This window comes from Capricornis sumatraensis, chromosome 6 (genome assembly GCF_032405125.1).
Source record: "Capricornis sumatraensis isolate serow.1 chromosome 6, serow.2, whole genome shotgun sequence".
NCBI lineage: Eukaryota > Metazoa > Chordata > Mammalia > Artiodactyla > Bovidae > Capricornis > Capricornis sumatraensis.
This window is the reverse complement of record NC_091074.1, coordinates 84,298,190-84,318,143: the sequence shown is the minus strand read 5'-3', so window position 1 is coordinate 84,318,143 and position 19,954 is coordinate 84,298,190. Positions and strand designations below refer to the sequence as shown.

Sequence of the window (19,954 nt, the reverse complement as noted above, 5' to 3'; positions counted from 1 at the left end):
TAGGATGTGTATTTACATTTAATATTATTGCAGGTATCTTTCTTGAACCAGGCTAGAGCTTCCATGAATGCTATAATGGCTGGGCTTTGGAGAAAGGTAAGGATCCTCAAGGCAGCTGTGACTTTTTCCTACAACTACTTTACACTGACAGTGTTTCTAGGACTTGTTTTTTTCTTTTTTTTAAATCAAGTTGGCCTTAGAAACATGTAGAGTTGGATATTTTGATTTCAACCTTATTCACGGCCTCCACGAGGGCTTCCATTTCCTTCTCAATGTCGCTGACAAACTTTAAGTCCTTCCTGAAATGAGAAATAGCCACAGTTAATTTCGTTTGTTTCTGCTCTTTTGAGATCCCTTCCATCTACCCTCTGCCTATACAGTGCAGAAAATGGAAAATGTGGGCAGGAAAATTGCAGAGGCCAGGCAGGAACTGTCAGATAACAGAAGGCTGAATGTGATGGAACAAAGGAAGAGAAAGTAGTAAGAAAACAATTATGAGAAGAGAGAAGACAGAAAGAGAAACAGTCATCAGAGGGCCAGGAGACAAGAGGAAAATAAGACCTGTTACCACCCAAGTGAGGACCACCCGTGTGACAGAGACCTGGATGGGCAGAGGTGGAACGTGGCCAGAGGCCCTTCACTGCAAGCTAGTCCAACCCTTGAAGGGCCGCAGCTCCTATCACAGGGGCCAAACACACACACACACCTCCTGAGTTCAACTCTTCAATGGGACATTTTGAGAAACCAAGAGAATGACTTATTAAATACCATATAATTTCTTATAATAGATATATAAATATATAAACTGGCTCAACCACAGAGGACTGCATATCTTAAAAGAGGAAACAACTGGTAAGCCACACTTAAGAAAGTATGTATCAAGTCACATACCTAGCATCTTCTTTCAAACTGTCACTGAATTTTGACCCCGAAGAACGTACGTTGAAAGGATCAGAATCATCACTGATATGAAATGCTTCTGCTAACCTCCTGAAAGAGAGTGAAGTGTGTAAATGAAAGGAAAGGAAAGGAAGGGGAGGAAAATTATCTCATAGTAACAGAGTGCCCACCAGGTTCTATATTTTTTATACATTAATCATCTCATTTCAGTAAACCTGATTATTCAAGAGAATAAGAACAACTTGGGACAAGATATTGAATTGTCTTCACAGAACAAAATAAGTAAGATATATCTAGATGGTTCTGAGCAAGCTGTAGGCTGACACTGGAGACTCTCCGTCTGGTGAAGAGAAGGGTGAGGGAGGGCACGCACTGGGGATGGTCAGTGGGAAAGATGTCCTGAGGTTTCACCTGAACATCAGATGAATAAAGTAGAAAGAGAATACTAAAATTAACATCACTCTACAGAAAGTCTACAAAATAAAGAATTCCATTAACAACATAAGTGCTGCGTTAATTTTAATGCACTTCCTTTCATACTTTCCTTCTGTAATTTTAAGCAGTACGTGAAACTCTGAATCTTTTTTAGCATTTCTCATATTACTGTTTGATTTTCACACTCCCTGTATTAACAGCTGCATAATCTTCTAATTTTATATGTCCCACAATTTACATAAGCATTCCCCATTTAGGTTCCTGTAACACTCCCCCAGTTTTTCAATATGATAAGTAACACAATATCTCTGAGCAAAAATCTTTTAAGATTATTTCTCTGGAAAATGTTTCCAGGTGTGGCAATAACTGCATTAAATAGTATGGACCTGAGATCCAGATCATCATGGTCCAAGGGGTCCACAACGCTGTTTGTGCTTTGACTGGCAGTTGTATGAGTCTTATGCCATCTCACCAACACCTGGTTATGTCCTTTTTTTTTTTTAAGATAGTTAAAATTCAGTTTAGCATTTATACAGTTTTCCTTTACAAGGAGACAGGGATCTCTTACAAGCTTAATGCCCATAAGAATTTGGTTTATTGTTGTTAGGTTTTCTAATTTTTTACCAGCGGTTTAGTTTTCATATTTTCAAGAGAATTCCTAGAGGGGGAGATCTTTTAATGTTTTGATTAGTTGGCCACTAATTCAAATGTATACACCAATAAAACATAACTGTGGGATGAATTTGGTCTGCCAGTTTTCCATTTCTGTAATGGAGCATGTATTTGCAACTTTAGATGGCATTTTCCTTTTCAAATCCACATGTCTTTTTTTTTTTTTCAGGTCTGTGAGTAAGAAAGAATCCTTATATAGTGAGGGTCATTATGTCACTGTTGGAAGATTGAGGAGAAATTCAAAAGGCTTTCAGAAATAGCTAGTTCTAAACAATAACTTTCATTTACTGAGCATCTACTATGTGTTAGGCTTGTGCCAAGAGTTTCATGTATATCATTAGTTTTAATGTATTAACCCTCATAACAACTCAGGGAGGTAGATACTATTATTATCACTCACTATTCACAGATACATGGGAAAATGAAAGCTTAGAGGGATAGTGTGTTTTGTCCAAGGTCACACAGCTATGTGAGTGAAACTAAGATTCAATTCTGGGCAGTCTAACTCTAGAGCTATGGTTGGCTCTAACTGCTGTACAATCCTGTCTCAACTACACAAAGGTGCATCTCCGTGTTTTGGAGGCCTTCTATGCATTCACTACAGCATTTTTGAAATCTCTGGACTGCAGCAGAGAACAATGTGACAGTTCTTAAAGCACAAGAGTTTTGAATAGAAATTATTACAAAGTTACCATAAGGGTCAAACCAAAGGAAATTTGGGGAGTGCTATTAATCATACTACCATCTACACATTTAATCATCTAAAAAGGTATTGTTAACAATTGTTCGAAGTTGCACTTCTAGGTAAAACAAGACTGCACTTGTCTGCATTTATCTGTTTCTGCTTAACTCTATCTTGAAAAAATTTCAAAGAATGGTTAAGTTACAAGAATATTACAATGGGACTTCCTTAGTGGTCCAGAGCAGCTTCGAATCTGGTCTGGGAAGATGCCATTGTGGGGCAACTAGGCTTGTAGACCACAACTACTGAAACCTGCACACTCTGGAGTCCATGCTCTGCAACAAGAGAGGCCACTGCTTGCCACAACTAGAGAAAGCCCACAGACAGCAACTAGAGAAAGCCCACAGACAGCAACTAGAGAAAGCCCACAGACAGCAACAAAGACCCGGTGCAGCCAAAAAAAAAAATTACAGTAAACTCCTACATACTCTTCACCTAAATTCTCCAAATATAGACATTTTCACAGAACTATACCTTTAATCTCTGTTGGAACTAGAAAGTTTGTCAGGCACTGAATAAATGCCCCTAAATCTGATAACGAATATACTCAAATAACTTACAACAAACATCATAGACAGTAGTGAAATATCTATTATCACTACCTTCTATTCAATACTGTACTGGAGGCCTAGCCAGTGTGATATGCCAAGAAAAAGAAAACAGTTAAGAATTAGAAATAAATTAGAAGAGGACATGATTGTGCACATGCAAAATCCAAAAGAAGCTACAGATAAACTATTAGAAATAAGTAATTTAGCAAGGTTGTGAACACTGGTCAACAAATACCAACTGTATTCCTACATGCCAGCAACAAGCAATTAGAGAATTAAAATTTTAAAGTGATAACAAGAAAAAAATACCATTTATAATAGCATCAAAAAACATCAAACAGCAAAGAACAAATCTACTTAAAGATGTACAATATCTATATACAGAAAACTATAAAAATATCATTAAAAGAAAACATGACTAAATGTAAGGATATACTTTGCTCAAGAACGAGAGGCGTCAATATTACAAAGTACCAAATCTTCCCAGACTGATTTATAAATACCAGCTCAATCAAAATCCCAGTTGGTTTTTTTTTTGCAGATATTGATAACCTATTTCTAAAATTTAAATGGAAATGCAAATGGCCGAGAAAGACAATCTTGAAGGACCATGTTTGAAGAGATAAGCTACCACTTTTTAAGACCTGTTATAAAGGTACAATAATTCAAATAATGTGATACTAACACGATGGAACAGAATGAACTCAGAAATAACCCATATGCAACATGACTACTTGCTTTAAGACAAAGGTGGCACTGCAGCAAACTGAGAAAAGGATTTCTTGATAAACGATATTGGTCAAGTGAACATTTGTTTGAAAAAAAAATAATGGAATCATGAACCCTCCTTATACTATGATTAGAAAAAAAAAATCGGTCCAAGTCAACTATAGTTCTAAATGTGAAAGGTAAAATAAGGTTCCTAGACAATAACACAGAATACCAATATGACCTCAGGATAGACAAATACTTCTTGAACAAGCTATAAAATGTACTATTAACTAAGGAAAAGATTGATAAACTGAACTACATTAAAATTAGAAATTTCTATTTATTAAGACACCATTTGGGAAGTGAAAAGTGAATGTACAGAGTGTGAGAAACAACAATATACAAAACAGGACTTCCCTGGTGGTACAGAAGATAGGAATTTGCCTGATAATGCAGGGGACATGGGTTCAATCCTTGGTCTGGGAAGATTCCACATGCGTCAGAGCAACTAGGCCCTTGAGCCACAATTACCAAGCCTGTGCTCTAAAGCCTGTGAGCTGCAACTACTGAAGCCATGTGCTAGAGCCTGTGTTCCGTAACAAGAGAAGCTAGTGCAATGAGAAATACATGCACTGCAACAAACTTACTCTTACTCAATGTAGTGGCCCCTGCTAGCCACAGCTCAAAGCTCACAAGCAACAATGAAGACCCAGTACAACCAAAAATAAATTTATTCTCCTTTAAAAAATTTATTTATTTTTGGTTGTGCTGGGTCTTAAAAATATAAAGGTGGTGGTTAGTTGCTAAGTCACGACTGACTCTTGCGACCCCACGGACTGTAGCCCACCAGGCTCCTCTGCCCATGGGATTTCCCAAGCAAGAATACTGGAGAGGGTTGCCATTTCCTTCTCAAATAAAACAAACGACTCATGTCCAAAATTTATAAAGAATTCCTAGTAATCGATATGAAAAAGACAGATGATACAATTAAAAAATAAGCAAAGACTTGAACTGGTACTTCACAAAAGAGGATATCCAAATGGCCAATAAACATACAAAAAGGTGTTCAACCTCACCAGTCATCAGAGAAACATAAATTAAAAGCTCAGTGATATCCAGTTATACATCTACAAAAATGGATTAAAGTTTAGAAGACTGACAATTCCAAGTGCTGACACAAGCTGAGAGCCATGGGAAATACGACCCTGTTCATGGGAGTATAACTTGGTACAACCATTTTTAACACTGGCTGAATCAACAGAAGCTGAAAATACACGTACCTTATTAATCAGCAATTCTACTTCTGAGTTTATTATCCAATAGGAATGAGTACATATATACAGCAAAGCTAGTACAAGGATGTTCTTTACAGAGCCCAATACCAATAACAACACGTAATCTATTAACTATAGAATAGATAAGTGATGATATATTAAAATAAAACAAATATTGTTCAGGAATGAAAACCAACAAAATACTGCTATATGCAACAAAAGGAGTATCACAAATATAATGAAAGAAACCTGACAAAAATACCACCCACATGATTTCATTATTTAAAGTCCAAAAACAGACAAAATAATCTAAACTGTCAGAAGTCAGGATACAGGTTATATCTCAGTGGAGTGTAAGAACAGCTTCTGGAAACTTTCTATATCTTGACCTCATTGCTGATTACACCAATGTATTCAATTTGTGATGACTCACTGATCTGGATAGTTTTGATCTATATGTATGTTATACTTCAACATAAAGGTTCATTAAAAAATTTGAAGCCTCTTATCTCCACTGGAATCAGGAAGTCTGCCAGTCCCTGAATTAGTATGCTGTGGGGCATGTAATGTTTATACTTGCCCGAAACCACTTAAGCTCATGTTTCAGAAACATGCTGAGATCACCCAACTGGTTTATCCTTAGGCACTTCAATTCTTGATGATTGAATTTCTTCTGCTCCCCAATAGCAGCAAAAGACTCAGAGCAGGTGCTGAATGAATGCTTGAAGGGTTGCTCCCTCCCACTAACTTCACAGAGCTCAAAGACAATTAGATAAATCGTAGTTCAAACTACTTACTTTTTCCTTTCCAAGGCTGAACATTCCTCATCACACTCCAGCCTTGAGAAACAAAGAAAAAATTAAGTGAGAGGGCAGGTTTCACAGCTCCTACTCTGAGTAGCTCAGTTGGTAAAGAATCTGCCTGCAATGCAGGAGACTGGGGTTCAATTCCCAGGTCAGAAAGATCCCCTGGAGAAGGAAATGGCAATCCACTCCAGTATTCTTGCCTGGTGAATCCCAAGGACAGAGGAGCCTGGCAGGCTACAGTCCATGGGGTCACAAGAGTGGGACACGACTTAGTGACTAAACCACCGTCACCACTCAGCAATAAGCTCTTGGATGGTCAAACAATGGCTGGATGAGGTCCCTCTCAAGGACAGGTGGGCAGGCCTTCGAAGGACTTCAGTGTCCCAAGGCTGCTCAGCTCCCCACATGCTCCCAGCAGCCCTCTGACAGCCCCCTCTCCCTCTCTTGACACAGCCACCTTTCTGTTCTCTTGCAGGTTAAAATGTACATGCCCAGGTCTCTGCTTTCTCTGGCTACTATCTGGAGTGAGGCCCAGAACTGCTTCCTCTGGTCTTAGCTGTGTCCTGAGTAGGATTCACTGCACTGGAGTGGGTGTGGCCTCTTAATGTCAGAGGTCTGTTGAATACTGTGTGTGCAAGGCTTTACTGTAGGGACTGACACAAGTGAATGGTTCCTGCCCTCTGGAAATTAAGTCTAATGCGAGAAAGAAGGCACAGCTACACATTTTTTAAATTACCTGGCTTGGTGAATTTCCTTCTTAGTTATCAACTTGCTGATCTCCACTGAATCTCCAAGCTGCATGTCTGTTATTTTGGAGGCCATGGAAATAGCAGCTATTCTGAAGTACAAAAAAGAAAGGGAAGAAAGGCACTGCAGTTTCACAAGACTCTCCTCACACCAGGAACACAAAATATGTCTTTCAAGAAAAATCTACCTCTTGACAATCTGTGTAGCCTTGGAAGCCCATTTATTGTAACTATCCACACATTTACGTGGTATCTCACTCAGTCTAAACAGCTCCATAGGAAAAGAGGTAATCAATTCCTTAGCACCCCCTTGAACATCTGGGCCAATGCCCGGCACTCAGTGGGTATTCACAGTCAATCTGATGTTGCACACTCCGAAGTCCCACCTCTATGACACATCTCTGCATCTCCAAGATGATATCTCTGCACCTGTTCATCCATCCATCCTATCATCTCCACCCCTGTATTCAGATCCCTATGTGACCACACAGATCCCAAGATTTCAGGAGGCTCTAAAGACAACCCACAGAACAGCCAGAAACCCCCACACTCCAGTAGGAGCACAGGGCCTGGCTGTGCCACCACAAACGGTGGGACATGAAAGCAATTCATGCAACCTCAGGACATCTTCCCTTCTGATCTCATGGTGAAATAAGACCAGAGGTAGAGAGAGAGGAAGGAGGAGGAGAAATAAAATGGTTTACAAATTCAGGTTAGGGAAGGTAATAAGGTACAAAAAGCAGTACTTTTCCTTTGAACCTGAAAAACTAGACTCAAAATTTATTTTAAAAACTTTCCTTAAAAGTTGTAAAGATCCTATAATAAACTCCTGTATATCCTTTACCTAGACCTACCAATTGTTAACATTTAAGTAGCACTAACCTTTGATAAGTACTGGATGCTTCTGAGCAAACCATGATTTCTTTTCTTCGTCCACATTCACACTGCAGCTCTATCTGAAATAAGATGAACATGGAGCAGCTTTCAGCCCACGGAAAACATGTGAATGGGCAGGTTTGTTTTTAAAGCCTCTCTCGAATCAAACCTTGGCAGAGAACAGAGAGACAAGGAAAGGCTCCTCTCCAGGATGGAGGAGCTAACCACACATGCAAACTGACAACGCGGTGGCTGACATGCTAGGAGGAAGTGCCAGGTTTACAGTGCCCCTTATTGGGAATTATTCCTGTCCTTAATCCTGCCCGAAGGGGCAGGCCTAGAATGAAGTTTCTACCACCAAACCAGACACTTGACCCAGGACCAGCCGACGTCTGATCGACTCCACTTCATCCCTCCACTTTCACTTTCTCAGGGGAGACCTTGCTTCATCCCTCAGAACAGTTAAGTCCCCCACTCATGTGTTCCTGTGCAACTCCTGCAAGGGTGTAACTACTTCACAATCCTTAGCAGAGTCATGGGTAATTACCTGAGTAACTAGTTAGTATCTATCCATCTGACTAATGGAACCATGTGTCTCCTGTTCACTGGTAGAGCTCCAGCATCTATACAGTGTAACATCTTATACAAAACAGACACTTAAATACTTGCTGAATGAATGGAGTGGGCAATCAGTCTCTCTTGAGAATTCAATCAAAGGGAGGCAGAGACTGGTCAGGTGGCAGTGGGTTCTTTCTGAACTAAAAGGCCATCTCAAGCTTGGGAGACAGATGTCCACCTTTCTCTTTGTTAACCTGCAGTTCCTTGTAACCAACGACCCCCGATTAGGATGTGTGCTGAGGTGTCTCCGCAGGCAGTTCTAGACTCACTAGCAGCGCCAGGACCACAGCCAACACCCCACCTGGAGCCAGGACTCCGCACCTTGGCCTTGCAGGCAGTCACCGGGCAGGGAAGGCTGCGGTGGCAGGGCGCCATGCACGGGTGGCCACAGTCGGCTCTGGAGGCGGTGCAGGGCTGCTTGCAGATCTCATCCCCCAGGCATCCTCCTTTGTGACAGAGCCTCTGACACTTGTGCATCCCACACGGCAGCGCGGCACCGCAGGGTAGTCCACAAGAGATATCAACCAGGTGACAGGGAATGTTGCTTCGTAACTAGGAGAGAAGTAGCCGGGTTCTCATCTCCATTCAGGATCTGGGGTGGGTTTTAACTTCCTACTTAAACATTTCTGAACATTCACAATCAGTATATTAAAAAAAAATTCTTTTTTAAAAATCAGGCTGATTTTCAAAGTCTGAAAGGTTAGTTTGAAAAGAAAATAAACCTGAGCTTTATTTAATAATGCTTGTTATGGTTTGAAAGGATTTGTTTTAGCAGCTGAGTGTGACTTGCAACATAAACTTCCCAAGGTGAGTAACAGGCATGTGCAACCAGATAACTAGGGAGTATTTGAAAATGCTATGACTAACTGGGAGGGTCAGGGGATCTTCTAATTCTGTAAACAGCTAGGGTACTGAGTTGACAGAAACCCCGGGGGTGGGGGCACCCTTGGCTCATGGTTTCCGGACTGCTGGCAGGGCAGTTTTATGTAATTAAATACTCAGCTCTCCTCACATCTCCCAACCCCTGGTCTCCATAGTTTTAAATAGCTCCGTCATTAAAAAAAATTTAGAGGCAACAGGCCATGGAACCATCAAGTCATTTTTTCTTGAGAAATTGCCTTCACCCAGGATTCCCCACTCTAGGAAAAAGATGCTGGGATTTTACTCCTGCGGGACCAAAGATTACTCTCATGTATCTGCTCAAAGTCTTTTAAGAACCCTCAAAGAGAGGAGTATACTTCGACTCTGATGAGGCATAACCTGTAATCTTGAAGAGGGCCCCAGAGTCTAGCACATCCCTGCTGTGGATTCGGTATTTTGGTGGAAGGTATTCCCAGTCACTAAACGCTCCGTTACTTTACCATTGGGCTAATCCGCACACACGCTGTGCCCTGTGCTGCTCCTGCCCACATCACCTGCCTATCTTCTCATCGTCCTTCAGGTTACTTATGTCACTTCCTCCAGGAAGACCTTCCCTGGGTAGGGGTCCCTTCAGTACTCTGTACTTCCCCCACGGCTGTACCTATAATCGACTGCTCATTCATCTGCTTTCTGCCCCACAATGAAGGCTCCACCAGGGCAGGGCCAGCCCCCGTGGTTCATTTCTCAGTCACTTGAACCCAGCCAGCTGCCTAGTACAGAGCAGGCATGCAGTAAATATTTGCTGACTGAAGTCCAACAACACAACAGTAACACATGGATCTCTCATAATGGTTACTCTTAGAGGAAGTAAGATTTTTCAGAGGAAGAATAAATACTAAGGATTATGACTTGAGAACCTCTGACAGGAAATAAGTGGAGAAAAATATGTCCATCAAGATAAGAATACTGAAAGCATGCTGTCATAGTTGTCAAGAGTTTCAAGAAATGTTGGCCAACGTGTTATGAAGTAAAAAAAGCAGGTTACAAAACAGTATAATCTTCATACAGTAGAGGATAATATGTGATACACATGCCTGAAGTCTACACACCAGAATGTTTAAGAGTATTTCTGGGTAGCAAAACTATATTAACAGTCTACAATGAATATGCCTTTTTAAAATTAAAGAAATTTAAAAATTGTTTCAAAGGGTCTATAGTCAGCAGTGCCAAATACAGCTTAGATGCTAAGAATAAGCATGAAAATCCTTCATGGTAGTGGCAGTGGGGAGGGGGAGGTTAGTGGGGAGGAAGGCATTTGGCCCGTAAGCAGGATGGAAATTTGTGAAGGGAGTAGAGAGAAGGATTGGTGGTAACTGGCAGGGAGCCCACCTGCACTCTTGGGATGTTCTCACTGTAACACTTTTCCCAGACTGGCAATCCCTCCCCATGCTAGCTAACTTGGACGCTGTCTCTGAACACAGCTCATGTTCTCAGGGCCTACTAGCTGAGTCTCATTTCACTGTAACCAGATTAAAAATGAGAGCAGAATAGTCTAAGAATGCTACTGACTGCATGGTTCCATTTATGTGACCTCATGAAAAGGCAACAGACTTTGTTAGGACAAGTAACAGATAACTGATTACCGGCGCTGGAGGAAAGGGGAGAGTAATTCTAAAGGGACATGAAGGAGTATGTGGGGGTGAATGACCTGTTCCATGTCTTGACTGTGGTGGTGGTGACATGACTGTATGACTGCTTGTGTCAAAACTCATAGACTTGCATGCTAAAAAGGGTAAATTTTATTTTATGCAAACTATACCTCAATGATAAAAAAAGGAAAAAAAGTGGCAATAGCAAATCTCTGCTTCTTTGGAGCATATTTACTTTGAGAAACAATGAGGCTAATCCTCTTAACGAAATCCAACCATAAATCTCTGGTTGGAACAATGAACCACTTGAGAGAAAGCTTACCTCATGTTTACCCATGCACCACTTCTGAGTGAGGAAAGTACAAGGAGGGCACTTGTCCTCACTATGACAAGAATGATACACTGGAGAAAGAGAAAGGAAAAATCAGGAATTATGTTCAAATAACACCACACAAACTATTATACATATTATAATAGCATTTGACATGGAACTTTTATATTTAGGAGCTAAAAGAACTTTTAAAAATGGTCACTGGAAAGTAAAAGTAGTTGGCTTTATATTAAAGGGCTGAAAGATGAGCATGGGAAAAAGATGAGCTGAGGGGAGAGAAACACAGAAGCAGAGAAGGGGGCAGCTGGCCCACCCCGTGTCCTGAGGCATGGCCACATGGTCTGTGCACATTACTCAGTCATGCTTGTGGTTCTACCATACACAGCTCCCCTCTGCTCAGACATCTTGGTTACTTACCTCATCTAACATGCTTCCTCTGACTCCTTTCAATGTCTCTACTGCCTGAAAGAGGCAGTTCATTCAAACTCATCCCCTACAATGAAGCCTTCCGTGGCTGACCCCTCCCTGCCCTGAGCTCTCTTGCTCTCCCTGACCTCTTGGTTCTGAGGCAGATGGCTTGCTGCAATGCTATCTGCCCCATCTTCATGCAATGGCTGGTTGTGGCAAATGTACTCAACTACCATCTTCTTCCTCCCAGAAACAACAGAGCCCCCTCCAGGTCCTGGGTTGTTTTCTTCCTCTGAACTTCCCTCTATGTCTGACAGCATGCTGGATATACAACAAATGCTCAGGAAAAGTGAATGCTGAATGAAAGCAGGCTAAAACAAAACAAATCACAAATGGCTAAGTTCTCACTATGGACTTCATCTTAACATCTACAAGTGACTATAAAGAAGTGAGTGCGAGTGAGTGTGCTGAGTGTCTGCTTGAATATTAACTTCACAGTGGCATGGAGACCACTCACAAGCTAAGCTGGGAGGGTCATCTTAAGGTCTCCAGGGAAGGAGGGACTTCTCACTTCATAAGGAATTTACTTAATTCTTCTTCACTCTTAAAAAAATTAAGAACTGGTTGTTTCATCAGTCTCAATCATATGGCCAGATTTACTGTAAGGATCAAATCTGATGACTTAAGTTATATCAGGTTTGCCTCTGGGACGTGACAAAAAAGGAAATGATGGGCCAGATACAGTCCGAGGGGAAAGCCAGTGACTAGACTGGAAGGAAAGTGGGTGATGTCAAGTAACTACTGGTCTGGTGTCTACAGCAGTCTATCACAGGAAAACTGGAAACTAATGTCCAGCAATATGAGACTGACTGAATCAGTTATGGCCTATCCATGTAACAGGACACCCGACTACCATCTAGAAAAATATTTATTGATAAGGAGACAGATTAAAATTACAGTAATAAGAGAGAAAAAAATCTATTACTTAAAATAAGTTCAATAAAATTCCACTTTTATTTTAGGGAAATAATGCAAATATATATTTTTGCCCATGGAAAAAGGCCCTGAAAAATCACCAGGCAAGAATACTAGAGTGGGTTGCCATGCCCTTTCTCCAGGGGATCTTCCCGACCCAGAGACTGAACCCAGGTCTCCCGCACTGCAGGCGGATTTACCGCATTGCAGATTCTTTACTGTCTGAGCCACCAGGGAAGTCTGAAAAATACACAGGACAGCATAATTCTTAAAAGGTTACATAAGATTTAATTTCAATCTTTCAATTTTACTTTTCTTTCTTTCTATATATGTTGCATCTACAACAAAACTGGAGTTACGTTTAATTTTATAAAAAGATGCTTCACTTTGAAATATGCACCAAAAGTGGAGGCCACAAAAAGGAAGACAAGACCAGCTGGGGCTTCTCCCGACACTCTGGGTGTGTTTGACACCCACATGGTAAAGCAATGAAAAGCACTGTCATTCCCAGCTGTGGCCCAGATCACAGACCCCTCTTCACAGAAGCAACCTGAGCCCAGGGAACAAGCAGCAGCCACGACGGTGTGACCTGAAAGCAGTGAAAGCTATCATGTGCTGTGCTGAGTCCCTCAGTTGTGTCTGACTCTCTGCGACCCCAGGGACCGTAGCCTGCCAGGCTCTTCTGTCTGTGGGATTCTCCAGGCAAGAATACTGGACTGGGTTGCCATGCTCCCCTCCAGGGAATCTTCCCCACCCAGGGATTGAACCCGTGGCTCCTGCACTGCAGATAGATTCTTTACTGCTGAGCCACCAGGGAAGCCCTGAAGACCATCATGCAACATCCTAAATGATACAGTGTGAGCAGGCTGTGAGGTGTGGAGGCAAGCAGATGGGACCCACCTGGATGGTCACATTCATGGACTCTGGCACAGGTCTGGGTACACTCAGGGGGCCTGGTGCCACAGGGAACTGGAGGGTAGATCACTGATGCACCACAGTGGCAGGTTAATTCATCAAAACCTGGTGAAGCAGCAGGTAAAACAAACCTTCATGACTTTGAGATTTGCACACAGATAACTACAAACACACTTTTTTTGTGGGGGAGGGGGCTTGTATTTTTAGAGGCTAATTTTTAGGGGCTGCCTTTTCTAAAAAAAAAAAAAAAAAGAAGTTTTTCTTTTATTAAAGTTGTCTGGTAGCAAAGCATTCAATTTTTACTTGCAACAAACTTTTAAGTCCATGAGTAATCCGAGACAGTTTTACATGTATTTTATAAACAAATGACCTACAGAAGACTTCCACTAGAGATACAGATCCTTTTTTTCCCCTAACTTTTTGGTTAGGAAAATGGATAGAGATTATGAAAGCCACAGATAACTAGTTAAGTTCAGCAAACTCACAGGGGACTGCCAACAAGCAGCTGACTGTGTCGTAAGCTCTCCTAAGCCTCAGACCCATAGGGAAGTTAGTTCAACTCTGGTCCAAGCTGGAGGCCGGGTCTTTAGCCATGGTTCTCAACTAGGGACCAAGAGTCAGAAGCCCAGGCCCTCCAGGACTCCTCCATTCAGTGCTTTTCTCCAGTCAATACCTCCAACAAACAGAGGCTATATAATGTGATGGAAAGGGTCCTGTAAATACAGTGGGAAATTGAGACTTCTAGACCCGAACCTGGAGGTGATGGCACCCCACTCCAGTACTCTTGCCTGGAAAATCCCATGGATGGAGGAGCCTGGTAGGCTGCAGTCCATGCGGTCGCTAAGAGTCGGGCATGACTGACAGACTTCACTTTCACTTTTCACTTCCATGCATTGGAGAAGGAAATGGCAACCTGCTCCAGTGTTCTTGCCTGGAGAATCCCAGGGATAGGGGAGCCTGGTGGGCTGCCATCTATGGGGTCACACAGAGTCGGACACGACTGAAGCGACTTAGCAGCAGCAGCAGCACACCCGAATCTACTCCTCACTTGCACAAGGACTGTAAGCAGGTAACTTAATACCTCTGAGATTTCTTCCTTTTGGTCAAAAGGGAATACCAACCTTTGACCTACCTATTTGGAAAGCATATTGTGGGCAAAGGCTAATATATGTGAAACAGGTAAAGAGTAAGAGGCTACATAACTTATCTTTATGGAACTCCATGTGTGGGATTTATAACAAAGCACTGACTCAACTCCTTTTTGAAATATGGTAGATCTAGTATTTTCCAGAGAAGATATGTTGGGGAACCGTGATCCAGGCTGATCTTTTAATGGAGCAGTTCTCAAAGTGTGTTCTGTTGACCCCTACGACTCCCTGAGATCCTTTCAGGGAGTCCAGGAGGTCAGTTATTTTCATAATAATACTCAGATACTATTTGCTTTTTTCACTGTGCTGACATTTGCACTGATGGTACAAAAGCAACTGTTGGAAATACTGCCAAAGGCATTCATGCAAATCAAGGCAGTAGCACCAAACTGTAACCACTTTATAGTAGACAAAAAATGCAAGGTTCACTTAAGTCCTTGATGAAGAAGTAAAAAAATCTTAACCCTTATATACATGTCTTTCTAATATTCTGTGGAACAAAGTAGGATATCTGCTTAAAGCACTTTTGCTGCACACAAAAATACAGTCATCCCTCAGTGTCCTGGGTGGGGAGGGGCTGGTTCCAGGGCTCCCATGGATACCAAAATCTAAGAATGCTCAAGTCCCTTATATAATATGGTACAGTATTTGCATATGACCTATGCACATCCTCCTGTATACTTTTTTGGGGGGGCTATAATTTTGGATTTATTTCAGAAAAGCTGTTGACATTATCCTGTAAAGTTAAATGCCTACATGCCCTGAAAAGCAAAAATTCTACCCTTATGAACAAATTTTAGAAAAATTATTACATAAGTGTACCAGAAGACACATGTAAAAGGTTCATAACAGCAACACTAACAGTAAAAAAATGCTGGAAACTACACAAATGTCCTTTGACAAAGGAACAGATCAATAAATGATGTTATATTTACTGAATCAAATATTACAAAGCAGTGAAGATGTATGAAACTCAGCTGTTTACAAAAATATGGATGCATCTTAAAGTATAATCTTGAATAGAAATGTCCTATAAGACTAGATAAACACAGAATTATTTTTATGGACTTCAACATAAGCACAATTGGATCATATACTGCTTTTGGCTTACACACATATGTCAGAATAATGACATATATGGTTTTCTATAGTAGTGTAGAAACTACTACTATAAAGCTACTTAAATATTCTACCAGTTTTTTCCAGGAGAAAGCATGGGATAGTCAAGTGTAAACAGGTAGATGAAATTCACATTAACATTTAAGTTTTTAGGTTGCATAATGGCTCCCCTGTATATTTTATATTTTAAATCATCTCTAGGTTACTTATAATATCCAATACAATATAAATGCTATGTAAACAGCTGCCAGCAGAAAACAAATTCAAGTTTTGTTTTTGGAACATTCTAGAATTTCTTCCCCTTGAATGTTTTCAAGCCATGGTTGGTTGAGTCTATGGACGTGGAGCCCAGAGATAGACAGCTGTCTGACCACTGGTCATTTTAAAGAATTGCACTTTTTTGAGTTCTGAGCTGAATTAACTTTTTTTCATAACACACCATTTTGCCTGAAAAAGTAACCAACAAACTATGATTATTTAGACTCGGTTATTTTGGCAGATACTTAATAAAAAATTAACAGTGAGCCTGTCATTTCAAGAAAACCAACTTTGTTGCCAATGATAACACTCAAGCTTTCAAGTGAAAACAGAATTTTGGAAAATATGCACTTACCACTAAGAGCTTGACAACTTCCTAATACTTTTCCCAAGACTTTTCTGATGAGATTGGTAGTATATTAAGGAATCTGAGTTTTTAATATAACACAAACAGACCCATCTTAGAATCACTGCCTACAACCCAAGATTAAGGGACAACCGAGCAATTACTTGTTTTGAAGTCTCAATAGCTTTTCTGCCCATAGATTCCACGAGTCAGCACTACTGAAGTCTCCCCTTCTACTGCCATCACTCTCAGTCAGAGTCTCCCAAAGAGCCTGAGCAGCTGGTTTGAGCTTTGAAACAACCAATGACTGAGGAGCCATTCTGAGCAACAGGGAACGCTCACAGACTGTGTGGTAATGAGGGATCCAAATACCAAGCGCTCCAGAGGCTTTGGTTTGTCACATTTGCCTGTGGAGGGGGTGGGTGCAGCCATGAGTGCAAGGCTGCACAAGGTAGATGGGTGAGCTGTGGAACCCAAGAGGGCCGTCTCGAGAGAAGATTCTCAAAGACCTGGTGCCCATTCAACTGTGAAAAAGATTTTTGTTGGTGGCATTGAAGAAGACACTGAAGAACATCACCTGAGAGATTATTTTGAACAGTATGGGAAAACTGAAGTGACTGAAATCATGACTGACCGAGGCAGTGGGAAAAAGAGAGGCTTTGCTTTTATAACCTTTGATAACCATGACTCTGTAGACAAGACAGTCATTGAGAAATACTATATTGTGAATGGTCACATCTGTGAAGTATGGAAAGCCCTATCTAAGCAAGAGATGGCTAGTGTTTCATCCAGTCAAAGGCTGATGTGGTTCTGGAGCCTTTGGTGGTGGTTTTGGAGGCAGTTTTGGTGGGAACAACTCTGGTCATGGAGAAAACTTTAGTGGTGGAGGTGGCTTTGGTGGCAACTGTGTTGGTGGTGGATATGGTGGCAGTGCAGATGGCTATAATAGATTTGATAATGACGGAAGCAATTCTGGAGGCAGTAGAGGCTACGGTGATTTAAGCAAACTTTGGAGGCAGAAGTTCTGGCCCCTATGGTGGTGGCAGCCAATACTTAGCCAAACCATGAAACCAAGGTGGTTATGGTGGTTTCAACAGCAGCAGGAGCTATAACAGTGGCAGGAGGTTTTAATTACTGCCAGGAAACAAACCTTAGCAGGGGAGAAGAGCCAGAGCCAAAGAAGTGAGAGGAAAGCTACAAGTTACAACAGATTTGTGAGCTCAGCCACCCACAGTGGTGACAGGGCCTAGCTGCAACAAAGAAAACATGTTTTAGATACTACTCATGTATATGGGCAAAACCCCCCCAAGGACTGTATTTGTGACTAATTGTATAACAGGTTATTTTAGTTTCTGTTCTGTGGAAACTGTAAAGCATTCCAACAAAAGATTTTAATGCAGATTTTTTTTTTTGCACCCATTCTGTTGATTGCTAAATATAACAGTCTGATTGTGATGCTGAATAAATGTCTTTTTAAAAAATATGCTGTGTGTAAAGTTAGTCTATTCTGAAGCCATTTTGGTAAATTTCCCAAACAGCATGAAGTTAGAATTCCTTCAGGGTGATGCCAGGTTTCATTAGAAATCTATTTACAACTGGCTTGGGTGGAGAAGCCATTATCTTCAGAAACGTTGCTGTAGGTGAACTGACAGTTACTGTTTTGTGACCTGGAGTTAGTAATGGAATTTTTTTGTTATTAATATGATTGTTGGCACATCCAATGTAATATGTCTAAACTGAATTATGGCACCAGATAGTTCTAGATGGGAATGAAGCTTGTGTATCATCCATTATCATGAGCAATCAATAAAAGATTTAATACTCCTTTTTTAAAAAAACCAAGGTCCTGAAATACTAAGGCTTATTAATTCAGGAATTTAAGAAAGTCAACTGCCCAGGATCTATCATGCCTGACTATCTAGAAAACTCTTATGATAAAGTATACAGTGAAGACACTCACTAGCTTGCCAGCACGTCTGGCAGTTTCCACGATGACAAGGTTCTTCACATCTATGAAGGCCACAGCGGAGTTTCCTCCCACAAATCAAAGGACACTTGTGCTCCTTATCCTAGGAAGAGAGGTTTATACATATATAATTTTTTGCATGCTGGAATCTTAGTTCCTCGACCAGGGATAGAACCTGTGCCCCCTGAAGTGGAGTCCTAACCACTAGACTGCCAGGGAATCCCTAAGAGATTTATTTATATTTGCTTATAAAATTATCTCCATTTTATATTTTCCATCAACAAGATTAACAAAGAAGCTCTCCACAATTACAGATTGCATGAGGTCTGCAATTAGCTTCAAAATAATCAGGGGAGGGGTAGTAGGTGGGGATGTGGATGAAACAAGATTAGTCATAAGCGGATCACTACTGAAGACAGATGTTGGGCATATATGACACATACTTCTCTCAGCTTTTATATATGTCTGAAGTATTCAATAAGAAGTCTTTAAACTTTCAAACACTGGCTTATAAATAGGTCTTTATCACTCTTCACACTGTCAATATAAATGCCACAAATAACAATTACGTATTACATATATATACATATGTGTGTATATATGTACTTTACTATTAGTATACTGTGTTACCTTGTTCACACACCCAAAATAACACAGCACCCACTGCCAGGTAATGCCTCCTCTATTTAGTTGCACAGACGTGAATATTTCAGATAACTGAAACTTGTTCCTTTAAAAACTGCCACTCTCATTGTGCCCACTGATCTGACCCAAGGAATATACAAAACTTGAATCCTGAGTTGCTAAGACCAGGCGAGTCTGTGTGCAGCAACAGTACACAGTCTCTTGCAGATGCCTACACACTCATCCAGCGGTGTTGGGCTCTGGGGCCTGAGGCCCTCTTTCTTCTTCCTCCAAGGTGCCACAGGCCGACTTCCTGACCTGGCTGAGAACCAAAAAGGCCCAGCCTGTCTCTCTGGCAGCATTCTGACTGCTGCTCAGGGGCCTCTCCCAGTGATTTCCAAATCTGGGCTGCATTCTTAGACGGCTGAGGCTTCCAGAAGCCCAGTCCCTAGATGAATGCAATCTGACTGTACCTAATGAACGATCCACTTACCACACAGCATATCTCATTACATTTATGCCGTCCACATAACCGTTTCTTGTTACACCTCTTGTCGCACATAAATGTAGCATCTGCTATGAACAATTAAGAAGAAAAAAAAGTCAAAGGATATGAACATTCATTCAACAAGTATCTGTGTGACTACAAGCTGAAGAAATACAAATGTAACAATGTAAGCAAATTAGTTATGGTGAAAGTGCATATTTAAAAAAGATAATTTTTCACTTGTCAGTCGAAAAAATAGAAAACAGGAAGACTATTCAAGTGTCCATTGATAGATGAATGGATAAAGAAGATGTGGAATATATGCAGTGGAATATTACTCAGTCATAAAAAAATCTTGCCATTTTTGACAACATGAATGATTCTAGAACATAGCTATACTAAGTGAAATAAGACAAATACTGTATGATTTCACTTATATGTGGAAACTAATGGACAAACATAACAAAACAGGAATAGTCTAGATACAGAGAGAAAGCAGATGGTGGCAAGAGAGGGGTAGGGGGAAGAAAGAAACC

General features: G+C 41.0%; 1 protein-coding gene across 3 annotated transcripts in view; it reads right to left on the bottom strand.

Moving 5' to 3' along the window:
* Nucleotides 1–19,954, bottom strand: part of NFX1 (nuclear transcription factor, X-box binding 1) — a 63,440-nt gene that overhangs the window by 3,319 nt on the left and 40,167 nt on the right. For 2 of the 3 annotated variants that reach the window (XM_068974094.1, XM_068974096.1), the window contains exons 12-21: nucleotides 19,425–19,504; nucleotides 18,302–18,410; nucleotides 13,456–13,575; nucleotides 11,164–11,243; nucleotides 8,653–8,883; nucleotides 7,720–7,793; nucleotides 6,828–6,929; nucleotides 6,083–6,124; nucleotides 892–990; nucleotides 233–299 (exon numbers count right to left, since the gene is read on the bottom strand). In XM_068974094.1, coding sequence (XP_068830195.1) covers nucleotides 233–299; nucleotides 892–990; nucleotides 6,083–6,124; nucleotides 6,828–6,929; nucleotides 7,720–7,793; nucleotides 8,653–8,883; nucleotides 11,164–11,243; nucleotides 13,456–13,575; nucleotides 18,302–18,410; nucleotides 19,425–19,504 — 1,004 coding nt within the window. Of the gene's footprint in view, nucleotides 1–232; nucleotides 300–891; nucleotides 991–6,082; nucleotides 6,125–6,827; nucleotides 6,930–7,719; nucleotides 7,794–8,652; nucleotides 8,884–11,163; nucleotides 11,244–13,455; nucleotides 13,576–18,301; nucleotides 18,411–19,424; nucleotides 19,508–19,954 lie in introns of all 3 variants that reach the window. The other variant, XM_068974097.1, reaches the window with a different exon arrangement.